General features: G+C 48.9%; 1 protein-coding gene across 2 annotated transcripts in view; it reads right to left on the minus strand.

Moving 5' to 3' along the window:
* Positions 1-16,463, minus strand: part of KCNIP3 (potassium voltage-gated channel interacting protein 3) — a 119,720-nt gene extending 103,257 nt beyond the window's left edge. The window contains exon 1 of one of the 2 annotated variants that reach the window (XM_053401514.1): positions 16,087-16,463. In XM_053401514.1, coding sequence (XP_053257489.1) covers positions 16,087-16,101 — 15 coding nt within the window. In that variant the 5' untranslated portion in view covers positions 16,102-16,463. Of the gene's footprint in view, positions 1-5,219; positions 5,393-16,086 lie in introns of those variants that run through there. The other variant, XM_053401515.1, reaches the window with a different exon arrangement.
* Between the last annotated feature and the right edge of the window lie 2,558 nt (positions 16,464-19,021).

Here is a 19,021-nt window from a genome sequence, read left to right on the forward strand (position 1 = left end):
GTCTTCTTCTGCCATGATGGTCATGTTCTGCCTCCACTGTCAGAGGCAACAAACCTTTGAACACCAGTTGCTGGGAACTGGAAAGGTGGAGTGTGGTTGGGCTCATGCCCTGTTTATGGGCTTCCCCTTGGGGCATCTAGTTGACCGTGGAGATGGGCCCTTGGCCTGATCCAGCTGAGCTGTCCTTACAAAGTCAGTGTAGTCTTATGGGCTATTGCACTCATCCCTTGTTAACCTCCCCTCCCTTCGCCTGATGCCTTCCTCCTCATTCACCCCTTTGTGTAATTTTAGACTAGCATAAATTTAATGAAGGCAAGGACTTGTTTTACTTGTTTGCTTATGTCGTTCTGTGAATAATATCCCAAAGGCTCTCAGTGGCCACTAGCCATGCTGGCTATGCTCTACGTCCAGGGCTGGAGGCTGAATGTCTCTGAATACCAGCTGCTGGCAATCACAAATGGGGAGAGTGTGGTTGTGCTCATGTCTTGTCTGGGAGCCTTCCTACTAGGGCATTTGGTTGGCCGCTGTGATGGCAGGATGCTGGACTAGAGAGATGCTTTGCCTGATACAGCAGCCAGGATCTTCTTATGTTCTTTCTCTCTCTCATCTGTGCTGCCTGAGAGGTTGTCCTCCCCGCTCAGCAGAAAAAGTGGGGGTCAGTTGGCATAGCAGCTGCTTCAGCTGGCAGCTGCTCTTTGAGATAAGAAAGGCATCAGTCACTGAAGCTGGCATTGGGTTCACCCAAGAGGACTGTGTGGCATAAGAAGAAGGAGACAAATGGAGAAGGAGATAGAGGAATGGTGGGGTCAGAGGCTAATAGGAAGCTCTGGAGTCCAACGTGGGGGGAAGCAAGAATAGTTTGAGCAAAGGGAAGGGGGAGAAATTTCAGATTTGGGGGGAGAGGCCAAGTCTCACTGCCAGCCTTTCCCAACCTTGCGCCCTCCGCTTGTTTTGGACTACAACTCCCGTCAGCTCCAGTCAGCATGTAGATTGGAGGTGGCGGATATGGGTTCTTCCGCTGCACAGAGTGTTACAACTTCTCATTCAGGGATGGAGAACTTTTGGGCCTCCAGATGTTGCTCACAGCATTCCTGACCACTGACCATGTAAACTGGAGCTGGTGGAAGCTGGACTCTAAAAACATCTGGAGGGACACAGGTTCCACAACCGAGGTTCATTCTTGCAACAGCCCTATGAAACAGGTTGCTATTATTCAGATTTTACACATGGGGAAACAAGTCTGAGAAAGATTGCTTGTGGTCACCCAGATAACCTGTAGCTAAAACAGTAAGAAATGATCCTTAGAACTTATGCAGCACTTTCCAAGTGTTCAAAGCGCTACACACCCATGTATCAAGTTGTATAAGTTTTGTAAGGAAACCCTGGATTATTACCATCCACATGTTACAGATGCTGTTGTCGGAATGTCTCTTAAAGTGAAGGATGCTTGGTCTAATGACACAAAACAAGTCTGTGGCTGAGTTGAGATATTCAGCCTGGGACTTAGTCCTGTAATCGACCAGCTGATTCAAGCAGTGCAGGAATCGAGGTCTTCAAGCTCCAGTCTATAGCCCACCCGACCCCCCATCTCTGGATGACTTGTGGGGTGGGGGAGGTTGGGTTCTGATGTGGTATTTTCTTATGGATGTGCCAAGATTGCAAGCCACTGTGGCTCAACCCACTTCACTCTCTGAAGGCCTTCTAAGATATCATGATGAGCTGCCATAGTGAAACAGAATCATAGAGGTTGTAGAGTTGGAAGGGATCCCAAGAGCCCTTTTGTCCAACTCCCTGCAGTGCAGGAATCACTTGATTGGAACAGCCTCAGAAGCAAGTTGTGGTGAAATGGCTGTCACAGGTCAAAATGCCACAGACAGAATTGGGGGCATGGCATGTAGGTACTTCCAAGACTCATGGCACATTTGCCTCTGATCATGTTATGATGGTGGATGGCTCAGGTCTCAACTGTGATTTGCAGGGAGCTCAGACATCTTGTCAGCAAAGAAAACAATATGATTAAAAGTGGTGGGGAAGAGCAGGAAATCTGAGAGTGGGACCTCATGGGACCCCTGATAACAGCCCTGGATAGAATTCTTTTTCACATTCCCTTTTCATTGAAATGAATGTAACTTATGTTATGCAAATAGTTACAAAACTTATGCAACTGACATTAAATAGTGGACAGTGAGACGAATAACATACAATTTGTGAGAAACCAAACTGCAGCAGAACAGAGACAGCACTGATTGTAACCGATACAGGTGAGAACAGCCTTCTTACAACCTTAGTCCCCAACTCCAGAATCTCCTGGGCAGACTGTTCATAGGGGCTCTTGTCATGTAAAAAGACGCTCAGACAAATGATACTGCACAGACTAACTGGAAGAGATTTTGAGAACAAGCTAAGAGGGGAGTGAAGGTGATAAAAAAGAGGGACATACCCAGGGGTGGAATAGGGCTAGCACTGCAGCACATACTCACTGCCAACGGTCAGCATACACAAAATGGTCACTGAAACTGGGAGGTGGTGCAGCAATTGCTCTGAACCCGAACTCTCAGGTGGCAACCCCATGCACAGTCCATCAAACTCAGTGGAACTTACTTACCGCTAACATGCAAGGCCTGGGCTAAATTATGCCCCAGAATGAAACTTCCAACTGTCTTCCTTTACTGCCAGCAGCTCTCTGGGATTTCAGGTGGGGTCTCTCCCAACCCTACCTGAAGATTACAAGGACTAAACCTGGGAACACCTGCATTCTAAACAGGTGGTCTACCTCTGAGCCATAACTCTTCCTCCAATAGGAACACAGGAAACTGCCTTATACCAAGTCAGACAATTGGCCCAGCTAGCTCAATATTGTCAACACTGTTTGGCAGTGGCTCTCGGGGGTTTCAGACAGCCCCCCTCCCCACTTCTCCCTGCCTGTGGCCACTGGAGATGGAACATAAGACCTTCTGAAGGAAACAGGTGCTCTGCGGCTGAGCTGCAGCCAAAATATAGGCAGCATTTTTAGAGCACCTTTTGTGTGTTCAAAAGCCCCTTCGGCGACATTATCTCAGTCATTTTTACAACAACCCTGCAAGGTGAGTCAGTGACTGTAATTATCCCCCCCAGTTGTGGGGCAGAGGCTGAGAGCAGTGGCTTTGTGGCACACAGCTGCCTAGTGGCAGGGGCTAAGGTGAGAAGCAGCTCACACTCTTAGGCAACACCAACTTGTTGCTCACATGCTGCCTTGGCAGACTGCATGGGAGAGGGGTTAGAACTGGGGAATTAAGGTCAATGGTGATGATGATAATGTGAGGAGAAAAAGTCTCCTCTGTGGAAAACAAGGAAAGACTTTGCATAACACTGGGGGGGGGGGTGCCAAGTGACTTCAAAAAACCCAAGGAGGCCACTTTGACTTCCAGCCTTCTCTGACAGGCTCCTGTCACTCCGGGCTTGCTCCAGAGTTGCCCATTTCGCCAGCTACTTGGCAAGAAAGGGCCAGTTTTGACCTCTTCTTGTCACATTCTGAGTGGTTCCCTGTAGGGGAATAATTGTAGGAAATGCTCCATTTTAGGCACAGAAAGACCCACTTTTCCTCCCTAGGAAATATATGTGAATGGTACCAGATTCCTGCCAGTTCCTGGGCATGCAGGGAGCAGGGTGGGGAGCTAGTGTGGCATGATGCTTAGAGTGCTGGGAGACCAGGGTTCAAATCCCCGCTCAGCTATGAAGCTCACTGGGTGACCTTGGGCCAGTCTCTCTCTCCCTCTCTCTCAACCTAGCCTACTTCACAAGGTTGTTGTGAGGATAAAATGGGGAGGAGAACCATGGGACCACCTTGAGTTCCTTGGGAGAAAAGATTCTCTGCAGCAGAGTACTGTCATAACTGACTCAAAATCTTTTGAGGGAAAGGCTGTAGAAGAACAGCAGAAGAACACCTGCTTTGCAGGCAAAAGGTCCTGGGTTCAACCTCTGGTTTCTCCAGGAAGAGCTGGGAATTTCCCCCACTCAGAAACCCCAGAGAGGTGCTGCCAGCCAGTGTTGGCAATTCTGAGCTGTGTCTGACTTGGTATAAGCAAGCTTCCTTGGCTCCTGTGCTCCTGTTTTTTGCTTTGCTTTTTAATTTTAATTTTCTTCTTAGAAACAAAACGCAGATGATCTGCCTGGTTTGTCTTAATTTGGGAAAGTGGTAGGTCTGGAGAGTGGATGGAAAAGATGGTAATTAAAAGGGTAAAATGGTGAGGGGGAAAGGGCAGGGGGGAGCATGCTAGAAAAATCCCTATATAAGCTGAGTGTGCAGTGGACTTTGCAGTGCAGGCACGAGTGGGAAGCCTCAGCCGCCAGCCCCCCAAAATGCCCCGCTTCAACCTTCCTGGCTTTCGTTGGATCCCTGGTGGATGCATGTCCTTAAATGAATACCAGCTGTAACAACACTTCGCAGCGTTCTCAACTGTTCAAAGCCCAAGTCCATGTGCATTATTTCAGTAATCTTTGCAACAACCCTGTAGGATAGGACAGTCCTCTTATTATCAGATGGCTGCAAGAGGCCACCTTGTGAGCCAGAGACCAGATACAAACCTCGACTTGCCTAACTTATGGCCCCTTCACTCAGCAGCCAGTCCTGGAAACAGGAGCTCCTGTCATAGAGAATTATGGAACTGTAGAGTTGGGAGGGCGCTGAGGGTCATCTATCCAACCCTCTGCAATGCAGGAATCTCAAAACAGGTCCCCCATGCAAACTGAAACCAGACCCTGCTTAGCTTTGCAAATGTTATAGCAGTTTTATTGCTGCACCTCTAGTGCCCTTGTTGCCCCCTGGCCTGCCTTTGCAGACCCACCCGAACCTGTTCTGATGGGGGGGGCAGACACCCCCACCCCGCCTAGAGCACTTTAAAGGGGGAATCACAAAGCAGCAAGTTTGGAGATCGCTGAACCGGCTAAGAAACTCCCTCGCTGACCTTTTATTTTCTCCCTCCTCCACCCTCCGAACCTACCTTGCAGGACTGTTGTAAAGCTGAAACGAAACCCGACTGTGGTCTCAACATCAGAAGTGCTGGAGAAGCACTTTAAACCCATCGAGAGCAACAGTTCCCACAACCCGCTTCCCTCCCTCACTTCGGGCCCCGCTTCCGGCGCCCCCAAAGGGTGGGGGGGCTGCCACCCCGGAGACAAACTTTCCCTTCCGCCTCCCACCCCGAGGGGCACCCGGAGGCGTCCCCCCCGGACCCCCTTACCTGCATGGCGGGCTTGGCGGAGCTTCCGTGGGGCGGCGGCGGCGGCGGCGGCGGCAAGAGGACGCGGTGGCGGAGCTGGCCGTGATGTAACGCGCTGGGCACCGGCGGCGGCGGCGGAGCGCGGCTCGTCCCCTCCCAAGCCGGCAGCTGAGCCGATGCCGAGCGAAAACCCACCCGCCCGCCTGCACGGCGGCGGCGGCGTTAACTCCCTCGGCTCCTCGGCCCCGCAACGCCCCCGCCCCGGGCGAGCGGGAGGGGCGGGCAGGTGCCCAGAGACGAGCGACCCGCTCTCTTGCCCTCCTGCCTCCCTCTCGGGGGTTGCCAACTTCCCTTCGCCCACCCCGCTCCTGTGCCTTCTCACCGATTCTGCGAAGGAGGCCAGCGGGAGGCGATGGCGGGGCTCGGGGGGCCGTTGGGGCGGAGGGGTGAGGAAGGCCGCCTCTGCCCAAATGCCCCCACCTAAAGAGTTGGGTCCTTTCTTTGCATCTGGGTCCTAGTTGGCAGCCCCTGGCACTGCCGGAGCTTCCCCTTGGTCCTTGTCATCCCATTCTGCTGGGGGCCCCTGAACCATTTCTCAGCCTATCTTTGCCCAACTACTTTGATGGGAACAGGAGTTTGGATGAACTTGCAATGGATGCCTACTGATATTTCTATTTCTAATTAAATGATGTCGGAGACGGAGCTTAGTTGGACTCTGTTGGGACTCAGCCTTAGAACAGCCTTTTCCAATTGCTATCAGCAGTCATACAATGCTGAGGCTGGCAGTCCAAAACAGCTGGAAGGCACCAGGCAGGGGGAGGCAGCCCTAGAGCCGGCTTCCCCTGTCTCTCCATGTCCTGAGCACCTTCACACCAAGAGCTCCGCACAGGGAGAAGCCAACCTGCCTGTGGCTTTCAAGTGCCAGCGAAACATGCCTCAATGGCCCCACGTAGCACCGGCCATCTCAGGCTCATGTCCCAAGAAAAGCCGGCATTAGGAGTCTGGCATAATGAGTATTTCCCAATGGCTGGGAATTATAGAGCCTAACCATCTCTGCGTTGCAGGGGGTTGGACTAGATGACTCGGGATCCCTTCCAGCTCTACAATTCTGTGATCTCAGCTGAATAAATAGCAATACAAAGCATCCATAAAATGAACTGATTGCTAAGTGGAGGCCCACATACATTTGCAAAGGCATATACAGTACCTGCATCCAGTACCTTCTCTGAGCCTTTCCCCCTCCTCCGCTCACTCACATAGCCTGCTTATCTGTGGTGCCACCGCCTACTCCCTTTTCTACTCAACCCCATCCCACCAACAACACACCACCCCGTCTCTCCCTAGGATTTACATGGGGACAGTTTTTGTGCTGAAAACATCTCAGCAGCTGGGAGATTTGTGAACATTCCATGGTGCTCCAGCTCCTCATTCAATGGTGATTGGTGAATTCAATGGTGATTTGATTAGCTAAGGACAGAGCTCCTGCAGGCAATAACTAAGGAGGTTTCAGAGACCCACCCCAAGACCTTTTGCTGCCCGAGGCAAAGCGCAAGATGGCGGCCCTTCCCATTCCATGAATGCACAAAACTTAACTGGACCAGAAGCTGCATCTTTCTTCCACATGGAGATGGGATCGCACCCTCCATTGCACCTGGGAACATCCCTCTTTAGGGAGTCCAGCGTAAACTGGGAGGCACATCCTAGCTCAGTCCTGCAACAAAAGAAAATGGCCAGGGGGTTCTGGAGGGAGAATGAACTGCTGCCCACTCCTTCCCTTGGGCCAATGGCCCATCCAGCCCAGCATCCTCACAGTGGCCGTAAGCAGGACCCTCCCCTCCTGTGGTTTGCAGCAACTGGTAGCAAAGTCCCCTTCCCCTTTGGGTAAATTTGTGTAACTTGGGAGATAAAGTGCAAAAAACAAAACTAAAGCCCCCAGTACTATTCCTCCGCAAAACTACACATCCTGTGTTTTATTTGATAACCTATTCCCCTCTCTACAGCCATAAGTGCAGCCAAAGGCAAGTTTGACTTCATTAATAGATATATAGGAAAACAGACCCCAATCCAATACACCATATTCTCATTCTACATTGCTCTCGTGCATTGCACACATCCACTCTCTCCGATATGCGCTGAGTGCTCATAAATAGCTCAGCCCTCCCTCCACCCCATTCAATCAAAGAATCATGTCTAAGCCTGGAGAAAACCATCATTAGCAATGGGAACTGTAGTCCATACTTAGCCAAAATGTATGATATGCCTCAAGGCTGTCCCATTTGTTTTCTTGCTGGTTTCTTTTTTATAGACTTATTTCGGAAAAAGGAGCCGGGTCCAACTGAGGAACCAAACTGTCAAACCGTTAACATTACAAAGTGCCATCAAAGTCACTTTGCTCCAAGGAATGATGTGCCTGAGCCTTTTGTTTGCTTCGTCTCAGCCTTCCGCTTTCTGAGCTGAGCTGATATTATACTTTTCATATCCACCAGCATTTGACAGAGGTTGAGGAAAGGTACAGCTATTTTAGATGATGTAAACAAAGGGATCCAGCATGGGCTTGATCTTAAGATGTAGGAAGCTGAGATTAAGGAACAGTGAGTGTGCAGCACATAAACCACACACACACACACACACACACAGTGTTCCATCAGATACATTCTGGGATGTTAACTTCATTCCCCTACTGTCTCCTGGGAATATACATATTCACATTTAGACACATAACATCATCAGGACATGTGATGCAGGAGATCTCTCCTGCTCCTAAAAAATAGCATTAATAGCTGATGATATCTGGTGAGGGGTTCAAAAAAGAAAACCCTTAATGGATTTTGTTGTGGGGAGGGGACAGTCTTCCTGGAAATTGCACCCCCGCTCTATGTCAGATTAGGATGAGGTCAGGGTGGAGCCTGCTGGGATAAAGTCGGAGCCTAGTGGCACCTGGGCAGAGCTGGAGGATAACACCTAGGGGGTGAGGGCAGGCTGTCTCTGCCTAGTGCCTTGGGAATGGTGCTTGGAGAACATTTAAGGGCTGCAGCTAAGAGCAAAACTCAAGCCAAGTTAAAGGGAGTTAGAGCTTGGTGCCATCCACATATTGGTGGCACTTCAGTCCAAATCTCCTAAAGGCAGCTCCCAACAGCTTCAATTAGATCTCAGAGAGCCTGGGAGAGAAGACTGAGCCTTGTGGGACCCTGCAAATTCAATCCCCAGGGGAATGAGCAGGAACAGCATCTGGTGATAGGATCAGAACCACTACTACCAGACAGGGCCTTCAACTCACAATCCCTGAAGGTGACCCAGGAGGATACTACGGTCAATGGTATCAGAAGCTATAGAGGTATCATGGTTTATTTACATGGTTGCCCTCCTTCTCTCCTGATAAGGGTCATCAATCATGGTGACAGAGGCAGTTTCAGTGCCAAATCCAGGCCTGAAGCTGGATTAAAATGGGTCCAGATACAGTGGTACCTCGGGTTAAGAATTTAATTCATTCTGGAGGTCTATTTTTAACCTGAAACTGTTCTTAAGCTGAGGTACCACTTTAGCTAATGGGGCCTCCCACTGCTGCTGCCATGCGATTTCTGTTCTCATCCTGAAGCAAAGTTCTTAACCCGAGGTACTATTTCTGGGTTAGCGGAGTCTGTAACCTGAAGCGTCTGTAACCCGAGGTACCACTGTACTCTGTTTTCTCCAAGCATGTCTGTACCTACCCAAAGTACTTTGCCCCCAAAGGGAATATCTGCAACTGAACTAAAGTTATAGTGTAAACATCTGGGTCCAGGGAGGCCCTCCTAAGAAGGAAGCACAACACAGCCTCCTTTGAGGCTTTGCTTTGGCACTTCCCTCTCCTGCAACAAGGCATTCAGCAGTCCCTGAAACTACTTGGTCAACCCCCTGCCTAACTTTTATCAAGCAAGAAGGACAAGAACTGAGAAAACAGGGCAGTCTGCACCCCAATATTGAATTTGAAAACTCAGCACAGACACCAGCAAGGATAGTTTCACATTAAAACTTCCCCCTTGATTGACAGTGAGATCAAATACATCTGAGGGTGAATTCAGGCAGTGATGCAACAGTGCTCTGTTGTGAGGCCAACATTTGGCACCCCACCTCTCACCTTCCGTTCTAAGTCATTGTTGCAGGATTCTCATCCTGGTACCTCCTGTTTGGTCCTCCATAATCAGAAAGGGCAATTCTGTTCATCCCTGGAGCAGGAGAGATTGTCAAACCATGCAGAACAGGAGCATAGCGGGAAATTTCCAAAGCCCAGGTGCTCTTTCTTCATGGCAACCCCCAGAGCCACACACCTTCTAAAAATGAATTTTGACCAATGCAGACATTGCAACATCAATACAGAGCCAGATTTTCTCTCACTTCCTGCCTCCCAAGTTATGTAACATCCAGCCCGATGAAGAGCTCTTGGTGCCTCAAAAGCTTGCTGCATTTATGTGACATGACATTTCATCATAATGAAGGAACTTCAGCTAACAGAATCTGCCTCTTCCTCTGTTGAGCTCCTTTATTTGGTGGGTCTCTCCCTGAGCAAAGTTTATTTATTTGGCATGCAGAGAATTGGCAAACAGCCCCCCAGGAGATGATGTCACTGTTCCCTGCTGTGAAATAAGTAGTGGCACGTCATCCCTGCTCCACTGATGTGGAAGTTCTGTAGCTGCACTTTTTCCTTCCAGAAGGAATGTCAGGATGGTGTGTTTGACACTTACAGACAATGGCACTGGTAGCTGTACCATTTCCTACACACAAATGGCTCATTCATAAGAATACAATCGTGCTTGACATTTTTACTGCACTTTAGAATGTTCCAGGCAATATGAGGAAACTAATACTGAACTAATTTGTAGAGCTGCTCTAAAGCAGTGTTTCCCAAGCTTGGGTCGCCAGCTGTTTTTGGACTACAGCTCCCATCCCATCATCCCTAGCTGGCAAGATCCGTGGACATGGATGATGGGAATTGTAGTCCAAAAGCAGGTGGAGAACCAAGTTTGGGAAACACTGCTCTAAAGGTTCCTCTGGGATGAGAACCCCAGACCTAGGGGCCCAAATGTGCCCTTCAAGACTCTCCCCAGGCCGCATCCTCTCCAGCCCCTCTTCATGGGTGTTTTTGCCTGGCTGGAATGTGCCCTTGAACCCTGACAATGCTTCTTGCATGACTGGGCGGAGGATGGAGAGTGATGCGTGAGTGTGAAGAAACTAACTTTACAAGTGTACAAAGGCAGAATTCACACTTATTGCTCTGCCTGTTTTTGCCTCTGGCACTGCCCGCCCCGTCATGTGGCCCCTGCAAGGTTGCTGAGAAGTGAACATGGCCCTTGGACTGAAAAAGGCTCTCCACCCTTCATGAGAGGGGCAGAGAGAGAGACTCTTCGGCTGTTTTCTCCATGCCATTCATAAGTCTCTAAATCTCCATCCTGTGGCTGCTCCCCCACTTCCCAAAGAAATGCATTGCACTTTCCTCATACAGAAGGTTATCCCTACAAAAGCAGGCATAGACTCCTCCTTTTTGAAGGGGAAACTTACAAAATCACTATGAATAGACAATTTGTATCGGGCAGCCTTATCACATTTATTTGGACTCTGGGATCTAATTATAATTGCAACGCAACTCCTGTCCCTCTCTCTCTCTCTCTCTCATTCTCCATCAGCCAGAAGCAGCTGTCTGATTTTGCTGGTGCAGATGGAAATCTCTGTGCGGAATGAATTCCCAGTCAGTGTTCCAGCAGCAGAGGAACACTTTTATTTCGGTGCTGAATAAAGAGAGATAATTTAGGGGGCATTACTTTCACCTCTGGCTTGCTCTCCAAACTTTCACTAAAAGGACCCCTCCGTACCAGAAATATTTCCTTATTCAGAAATAACATTAGTTCACCAACCAACTGTCCTCCAGTGGTTTTGGACTCCAACTTGCATCAGCCTCAACCAGTGCTGGATTATCCAGTAAGCAGACTAAACATATGCTCAAGGCACCAGCAAACAAGTGTCACTGTTTTTTTAAAAAAATTCAACATTTGAATAAAATGTCAAAGTAGTCTTCATGGGAAGAAGCAGAACTTTGTTAGACTTCCTTCCTTTCCTACTCAGGTTAGCAGGGAGGATTGGACCCTACTCTGCCCTTAAGCTTCCATTGGGCTCTCCCTGATCCTTAGCCCACCCGAAGGCCAGAATCTTTCCAGTCCAAAAGACATAAACTTTTGTTCACATAACCAGTAAAGTGTACTGTAATCCACGAAAACATATGCCACAATAAACTGGTTATTCTTTAATGGGTTGCAGGACTCTTTTTGCTGCAATTGACTAATGCAGGTACCTTCTTGGAAATGGGTCCAGCCCCAAAATTAGCTACTCTAATAGCCTTCGACAACTTGGTGCCCTCCAGATGTTTTGGACTCCCAACTTCCATCATCAGCCCCACCAGGGGCTGATGGGAGATGTACTGCAAAGCAACGTATGTAGGGCACCAGGATAGAACAGGTTGCCCTATACAGGAGATTTCCTGCTTCCACAGGGGTTATGTTCCCGGGTACCACGCATATATGTGAAATCACGTATAGTGGGAGCACCATTCGGTTCAGTGGTGGGTGGGACTGAAAAATAAACAAATTTCCTGGATACACCCCCCATTATTATTATGCTAAGTGCATAAAGCTGAACATGCACTAGTTGAACACATGTAATTTGGAGGGTGCCTGTAATGACCACAGCTGACCTCAACAAATCTGTTCATTTTGAACTCTGTTATCATTTTGTTTATAGGAATTAAGAGCCAATCTAAATCCAGATGTCTAACCAAATGTATAGCGGTCCATGGTTGAAGTCGTGTTAATATTTCTGAAGCAGGGTCCCTGTCTCCCTCATCCTAGAACTCCCAATCAGTATGAAATAGGAACTTTTCACCGCCCCCCTTTGTGCTGGTTGGAACCAATCAGAGTGAAAAGATGTGTGATTCCTGTATTGCAGAGGGTTGGACTAGATGGCCTTTGGGGTACCTTATAACTCTACAATCCTTTGATTCTATGAGGTGAGTCAGCCTCTGAGGGTTGGTTTCACTGGAGAAAGCACACAGGAAGAACACCAAGAAGTTGTTCTGTAGGCTCAAAGTGAAGCATTTAGGTGATCTGAAATCACAAGGCGCTTCTCTTTCAAGAGACTGGTGTGCAAGTTCTGTTACATACATTGGAGCATCAATTTATGTTGCTCTGAAATAAGATATTGGAGCACTCCAAATCACTGCCCATTTATAAGGCCCAGAAAACAGTAGATCTAGCTGAAAGGCAATACAGGAAGATCTGCACTGATTGTTGCAGTGCATCCCTAATTATAATTATTATATAATTATATTGTATAATATTAGAAGGTTGCATAATCTTAGAAGGCTGGGCCTTCGCATGGCTGTGAGGGGATGTGGCTGTGCCTAGCATGAAGGGGACCCCCCCTCTCCCCCCACACCCCCACACCCGCACTTCTGAATTTGCTACCTCACTACTATGTTTAACCAGCTGGAGAGATAAAATGATGTGGCTTTTTTTTTTTTTTGAATGGCACGGGGTGAGGGAGTTTCTTTGAATTTCAAAGCCCTACTTTCTCTCTTTTTCTCTTTAATATGAAAATCTCAGTCCTTACAGTTTGACAGGTGTTACGTTTTCAGCTAAACTATTTTTGTCTCTCTTTGCTGGCCCAGCCCTGATGCCTGATTTGTTCTCCTCCTCGTCTTCAAGTGTGCATCTTTTTCCTGACAGCTTTTGAACTGCTTTAGTTTTGTGATAATGATAACAGTTCAGCACAGCATGTGGGTACATGTGACCACTGAGCACGTGAGGAGTCCCATCACACTCGGTTTACTTGAGGAATGTGGTCGTGCTGCAGAAAACCAGTTTCCCCCCGCAGGAACAAGGCCTCTCACACAACCAGAACAGGGCAGATGGTATCACAAATGGTCTCAGATGGCTGCACCAACCCAAATAAAGGCATATTTGCCACACTTCTGTTCTCATATCAAAGATAAATTACCAAGCCCCTTCACCCTTCTCTCCCACCCCGCCCCCAGAACTGCACATCGCTAATGTAAATGTACTGTCTTGTACACAGGGCAAATCCACACCAGGCATTTAAACATCAAAGAACCATTCAAATAAAAATTCAAATAAAATACATTCAGTGCACATTTAAAGCACGGGGCGTCTCCCGAACAATTCTAGGAGCTGTAGTTTGTTAAAGGTGCTGGGAATTGTAGCTCTGTGAGAGGAAGACCAGTGTCTTTGGAGGAAGTCGTGTTTTATTGTTGCTGGCTATTTATTTATTTATTGTTGATTTATTAGTTGTTCTTTTGCCACAGCAAACAAGCACATAAATTAAAAGCAGCATTTAAAAATCAATATGAAAAATGTGTGTCAAGTGTGTTTTCAATGTATGGTGTGGATCTGCCTTCAGTTTCTTGGGCAAGTTATATGGCTTCTGTGAAATGGGCATTATGCTGCAGCAGAACAAGGTGGAGGGAAAGGATTGGCTATGAGTTTAGCACTCAGATCACAACTCTGCCTTCCACTCCGTTTCTTGAGCAAGCGACTTGTCTCTCAGCCTTCAGTGAAGTGAGCAATCATTATTCAACTACTGGTCCGGTGAGTTGTGTTTCATATGGGAAAGAAAAATGAAATCTGAAAAAGCTTGGAAGCACCTTCCCACATAGCAGTCATTTTGTGGTGGTGCCCCTGACCCTTTGTCTAAGTTCCAGAGGTGCCCATGGGCCCCAAAGGTGGTGGGACTCTGTTCTTTCAGTTGTGTGCTATATGCATTTACTCTGCAATAATGGCCGCTCATGGCTTTCTGGGGGGCGGTGCTTGCGTCCCTCAGGCTCAGGCCTCCATCCCCATCGCCTGGCCAGGCTCACTTCCCAGCATTGCAGGGAATCCCCCATAGCCTCAGGATCTCGGGGCTGTTCAAACAGGCCAATGGGTGGCCGCTCACGGAGGGCAGAGCCTGGGCTGCCATACACCCAGATTTATCCTGGATCTTAGGCAAGTCAAGCTCAACAACTTTCATGGTTCCCTGGTTTTTACTTTTGGAAATATGGCAACCCTAGCAGAGCCTTGGCTGCTCTGCTCTTTACCAGTTTAAAAGTCAATTTGGTGTTACTTCTTTTCATCAACGGTACATTAGCAAAACACCCCAGTGTGATTATATACTATCACTGCTCAAAACACACCTCAGCATGTATGGTGCAGGAAGTGCATCCTTACACATCTTTTAGAGCATGTTTGTTGGAGAAAAGAGGACATATCTATCCTCCACTCCGAAATATTACTTCTGGAGACCTGGCAGGAGAGGTCTGAACCTGACCATGGTGTTCCAAGATGGGCACCAGACTGTCCCTGGTAAATAGGGACACAAATAGGAATGCATCATATGTGCCAATACAACTCTTGATTTCTGAACAATTAACTGCTATAAACTTGAAGATAGTTCATACATGCAAGTTGATCACTGCAGCATCAAGTCACAACGGGCATGTGTGGATATGGCACCACAGATAGAACGTCCACATCACCTTAAGCCAGTGGTTTTCAACCAGTGTGCCTTGAATGGTGGTCAGGGGTGCCACAGGCCACACTGGCCTCTGTCCCTCTTTCCTTCCCTCCCTCCTCTGATGCCCTCTCTCATGTCTCTGCCTCCCAAAGGCTTGCACAGCTGTTTGTTGCAGCAGCCCTGGCTACAAGCTCCCCAGGCGAAAGGTGCTTCTAGGGCAGTGTGAGGAGGCACCTCTCTTTGGGGCGGGGGGGGCAGCTCAGAGACCAGGGGCAGCAGCTGCGGCTGCCCAGAAGACTCCCAAGGAGGGGGGAGAAGAGGAGGCTGAGGGAACCCTCCACGAGGGAGGGGCTGCCGGCTCTGCAGGCAAGAGGTGACATAACTGGGCTCCTAAACCCCGCAGGAGTCTGCAGAAAAAGGACCCAAAAAGGTTGAAAACCTCTGCCTTAAGCAAAGTTTTCCAAAGGGCTCAGTGCACGCATGCAGTGCCTGCTACTAGTCACCAAGCGTAGGAAAAATGAGTTCTAACCAAGGTACGTGTGAACTAGTCAACTATGATCACAGGAACAAGCATCATATATTATTTCACTTTTATGCACATTTTAAATTTTCCTATATACCCAGCTGCCTGCATTCACAAACACAAGGCATGCATTTGTGCAAGAAATGCACCACTTACACAACTTTATGGCTATGGCTCTATCCATATAGTCCATTTAAAGTACTCTAGTACCACTTTAACAGTGATGACTTTCCCCCAAAATTATGGGAACTGTAGTTTGCTACGGGGTGCTAAGAGTTGTTAGGGGGCCCATAACAAACTACAGCTCCCAGTGGTCTAAACCACTGAGCCTCTTGCTGGTCTTGCTGATCAGAAGGTCAGCGGTTCAAATCTGCACGATGGGCTGAGCTCCCATTGCTCTGTCCCAGCTCCTGCCAACCCAGCAGTTCAAAAGCATACCAGCAAGAGTAAATAGTACCGCTGCAGTGGGAAGGTAAATGGCATTTCTGTGCGCTCTGGTGCTCACGATGTTCTGTTGTGCCAGAAGCGGTTTAGTCCTGCTGGCCACATGACCCGGAAAGCTGTCTGCGGACAAACACCGGTTCCCTCAGCCGGAAAGTGAGATGAGCGCCACAACCCCAGAGTCACCTTTGACTGGACTTAACTGCCAGGGGTCCTTTACCTTTTTCACAGTTCCCAGTGTTCTTTTGGCGGAAGCCACTGCTGTTAAAGTGGTATGAGAGTCCTTTAAATGGAAGGTGTGGATGGGACCCATGAAACCTTAGAGGCAGAGATTTTATTCTGAGCATCTGCCACCCCACCTGCAGGCTTCACTTTCGCGTGGCATTTACTCACCAGGTTCTCAAACATCTCCTTGCTGGAAACTTGAGGGTGGTTTTCGGCCGTTTTGTGGATTCAGTCCCAATGTGGGGGTTGGTGGGAGGTGTTCTCTCTCTCTCCTTCTGGCCTACAAAATCCAAACAGCGCCGGCTGTTGCTCCTGCGACTTCCCTCGGAGTTGTTCCCTTGAGGCTGCTCTCGCCAGGCCTGCCTTGGCGGCTGAGCGAAGAAGAGGCGGAAAAGTGGAGCGAAGGTGGCCCTGCCAGCTGCCTTTGTCCTCGTGGAAGCATCCTCAACAAAAGAGAACACCCCTGTGCCAAGTTTACCTATTGAACCATTATTCCCACTCTCTGTTAGGCAACATGCCAGCCTAGCCTGCCAGTTTCCATAGCAACCGAACTCTCAGCGCCCCCTCCCCCCTCCCCTTTGCTCTCTCTTTCCTAATGCAGCCCTTGAGCTGAATACATGAACCCCGTGGCCCCCGCACAGACCGCCAGGGGGATTTAAAGGGGGCACCCCCTATCAGTGCGGAGGGGTCAGGGCCTGTGAAAGGCAGAAGTCCTTGCTGCCTGTGTCTGTGGAAGACCTTGACCGGAAGGCGCCTGTTTTCTCTTCCACACACCAAGGAAGGAAAGGGAGTGAGGGAATTGGGGCCAGCCAGAGGGCCAGATCCTGATCTCCCCCACCTGACAGGAGCCAGCTTTGACTGGTGGGTGGCGCCACCCACCCATGGGCGTAGCCAGGGTTCTTGTTAGGGGGAGCAGGACTTTTTTGGTGAGGCAGAACCAACATGATTGGTCAGTTAGTTAAGTATGTCTATTGTTTTACTTGACCTGGGGGGCACCTGCCCCCCCCAGCTACGCCCATTTTCATTTGCGCACATCATAGTTTGAAACCTAGCTGAGTGGGACAAAGGCATGGGGTGCAAATTCTGTTTCCAGCAGGGAGTTCCACCTTTCCATCTGCAATGTCAGGGTAGGGCAAGTGGGCATGGCTTGGCGGGGTGAATTGGGAATCCTGGTGGGCCGACTGCAGGCTGGCGGGTCCCCACTGCTGAGATAACAAGAGAAGCCATCTCAAAGGCACACTCAAAGTACACAGGGACACAAGGAGCTGATTTATGTTGACGGAGGGCTCGCCCACACTTCCACTTGCCACATGCCCAGAAAGCCCTAGTCCAAGCCGTTTCCCCCTACCCCCGCTCATTTCCCAGGGAAAACCCACTCTTTAGCTCTAAATCAGAACAAACAGCAAGCCACAAAAAACCCTACTGCCGTTTGCTCCAACTGAGCACTAAAGTGCAGTTTTCTATGGGGGAAAGCAGTGGGACAAGAGGAAGTGAAAATAAGTCCTGAGAGCATTGGTCCATCATGGAACTACAGAGTTGGAAAGGAACACGGGGGTCATCTAGTATTGTCTGCACTGACTGGCAGAGTGCCAGGAAGGCAGGGGGAGCAACAGTAGGCGGAACCAGAGCAAATAGCAGTCAGAGCCAACCCCTGATTGGTTGTAAGAAAGGAGGCACGCTGCTAGGGGCTGGCTGAGAGCACCTTGAGGATGGTGGGGCAGTGCCCCATACGCCCCAATGTTCTAGGCTCCACTGTCTAACTAGACATCAGACAGCAACTTTATGGGGGGGAGTATACCCCAAATTCTTCTTTGTTTTGGGAAGAGGTCAGGTAGATGCCGCAGATCAGGGTCCAAGTACATACTCTACTCTGCATGCAGCTCCCAGGTTCAGTCCCCCACATCTCCAATTTGGAGGAGGAAAGAGTCAGGTAGGAGGGGATGAGAAAGGCCTTGTCCTGCCTGAGACCCTGGAGAGCCACTGCCAATCAGAGTGGACAATATTGACCTCAATGGACAAAATGAGCGTCATAGTAGAAGGCAGCTTTCAATATTATAACTGGATTGGAGTCCCAGATCCACCTCTTTGGGTCTTACCCAACACTGTGCACTTTGTCTTAGCCAAGCTGACGGGTAGCTTTCTGGACCCCACCTAGCATGTATGTTGTCATAGGTTTTCAAGCTATCCTGTAGAACCAAAGGCAGATCGAAGCACACTCTTGCCATTTTTGAAATGGGGAGGAGGTTATCCTCTACCACAGCTCCATTTTTTATTTTATTGCTCTCTCTCCCCATCCCCCACCCGCGCTGACACCAAAGGCTTGTTTGCAACAATCAAGCCAGCACATCCTTTCTGAGGCCATGTAGGTGCCCTTGTTTTTCACAAGAAGAGCATCTTGTCCCTGGGGTATTAGTAGATCCCTGTCTCCCTTGTTCTTTTTATTGAGTCTTTCATGTCAGGGTCTCAAAGTGGCAGCGGAAAAGCAGTAGGCATTCAGTTTGTGTTGAGCTTTTCTCCAGGAGAGAAGAATTTGCTTTTGTTCTCAAAGATCAGCTGAGATTATACTCACTTTGCAGCCTTCAGCTGTTAACAGATTCTCTACTCTGAGATGCTTTACAGCCAGTAACCTCTTTTATCCTGGAATTATCTCTGAACAATTTAGCAACCCCATGGAGGCAAAACACGGACTGGGCACTTGGTACAAATGGGCTCAACTTTCTTCCTGGTCCTGCCGCTTGTCTAGCTGCCTTTCCCAGGACAAGACAAAAAGCACTTTCAAAGGCAACCCATGCAGTGGCAAATCCATCTTGATCTCTCCCAATCAGATTGAAAAGTGGATGCTGTCCTTAATCGGTGACCTACCTTAAAGCTGCCAAGTTATATTCCCTTTTGTTGCCTCCCACCTGCTTCCATTTTGCAGAGGCTTCATCTATCAAAGGAATACTCCTTGCCCATTTTCACGAGGGCTGTTGCTTCTCAAGGATTAACAAGCCTTGCACTCAGCTCTGCAGGAATCCATGGGTTGTTTCCCAATTTCCTTTTTTAAAAATAGACATTTTATTGGTTTTATAATAGAACAACGTTAATAAACTCCAACAAAGCC

Source organism: Podarcis raffonei, chromosome 8 (genome assembly GCF_027172205.1).
Source record: "Podarcis raffonei isolate rPodRaf1 chromosome 8, rPodRaf1.pri, whole genome shotgun sequence".
In the NCBI taxonomy this organism is placed as follows: Eukaryota; Metazoa; Chordata; class Lepidosauria; order Squamata; family Lacertidae; genus Podarcis; species Podarcis raffonei.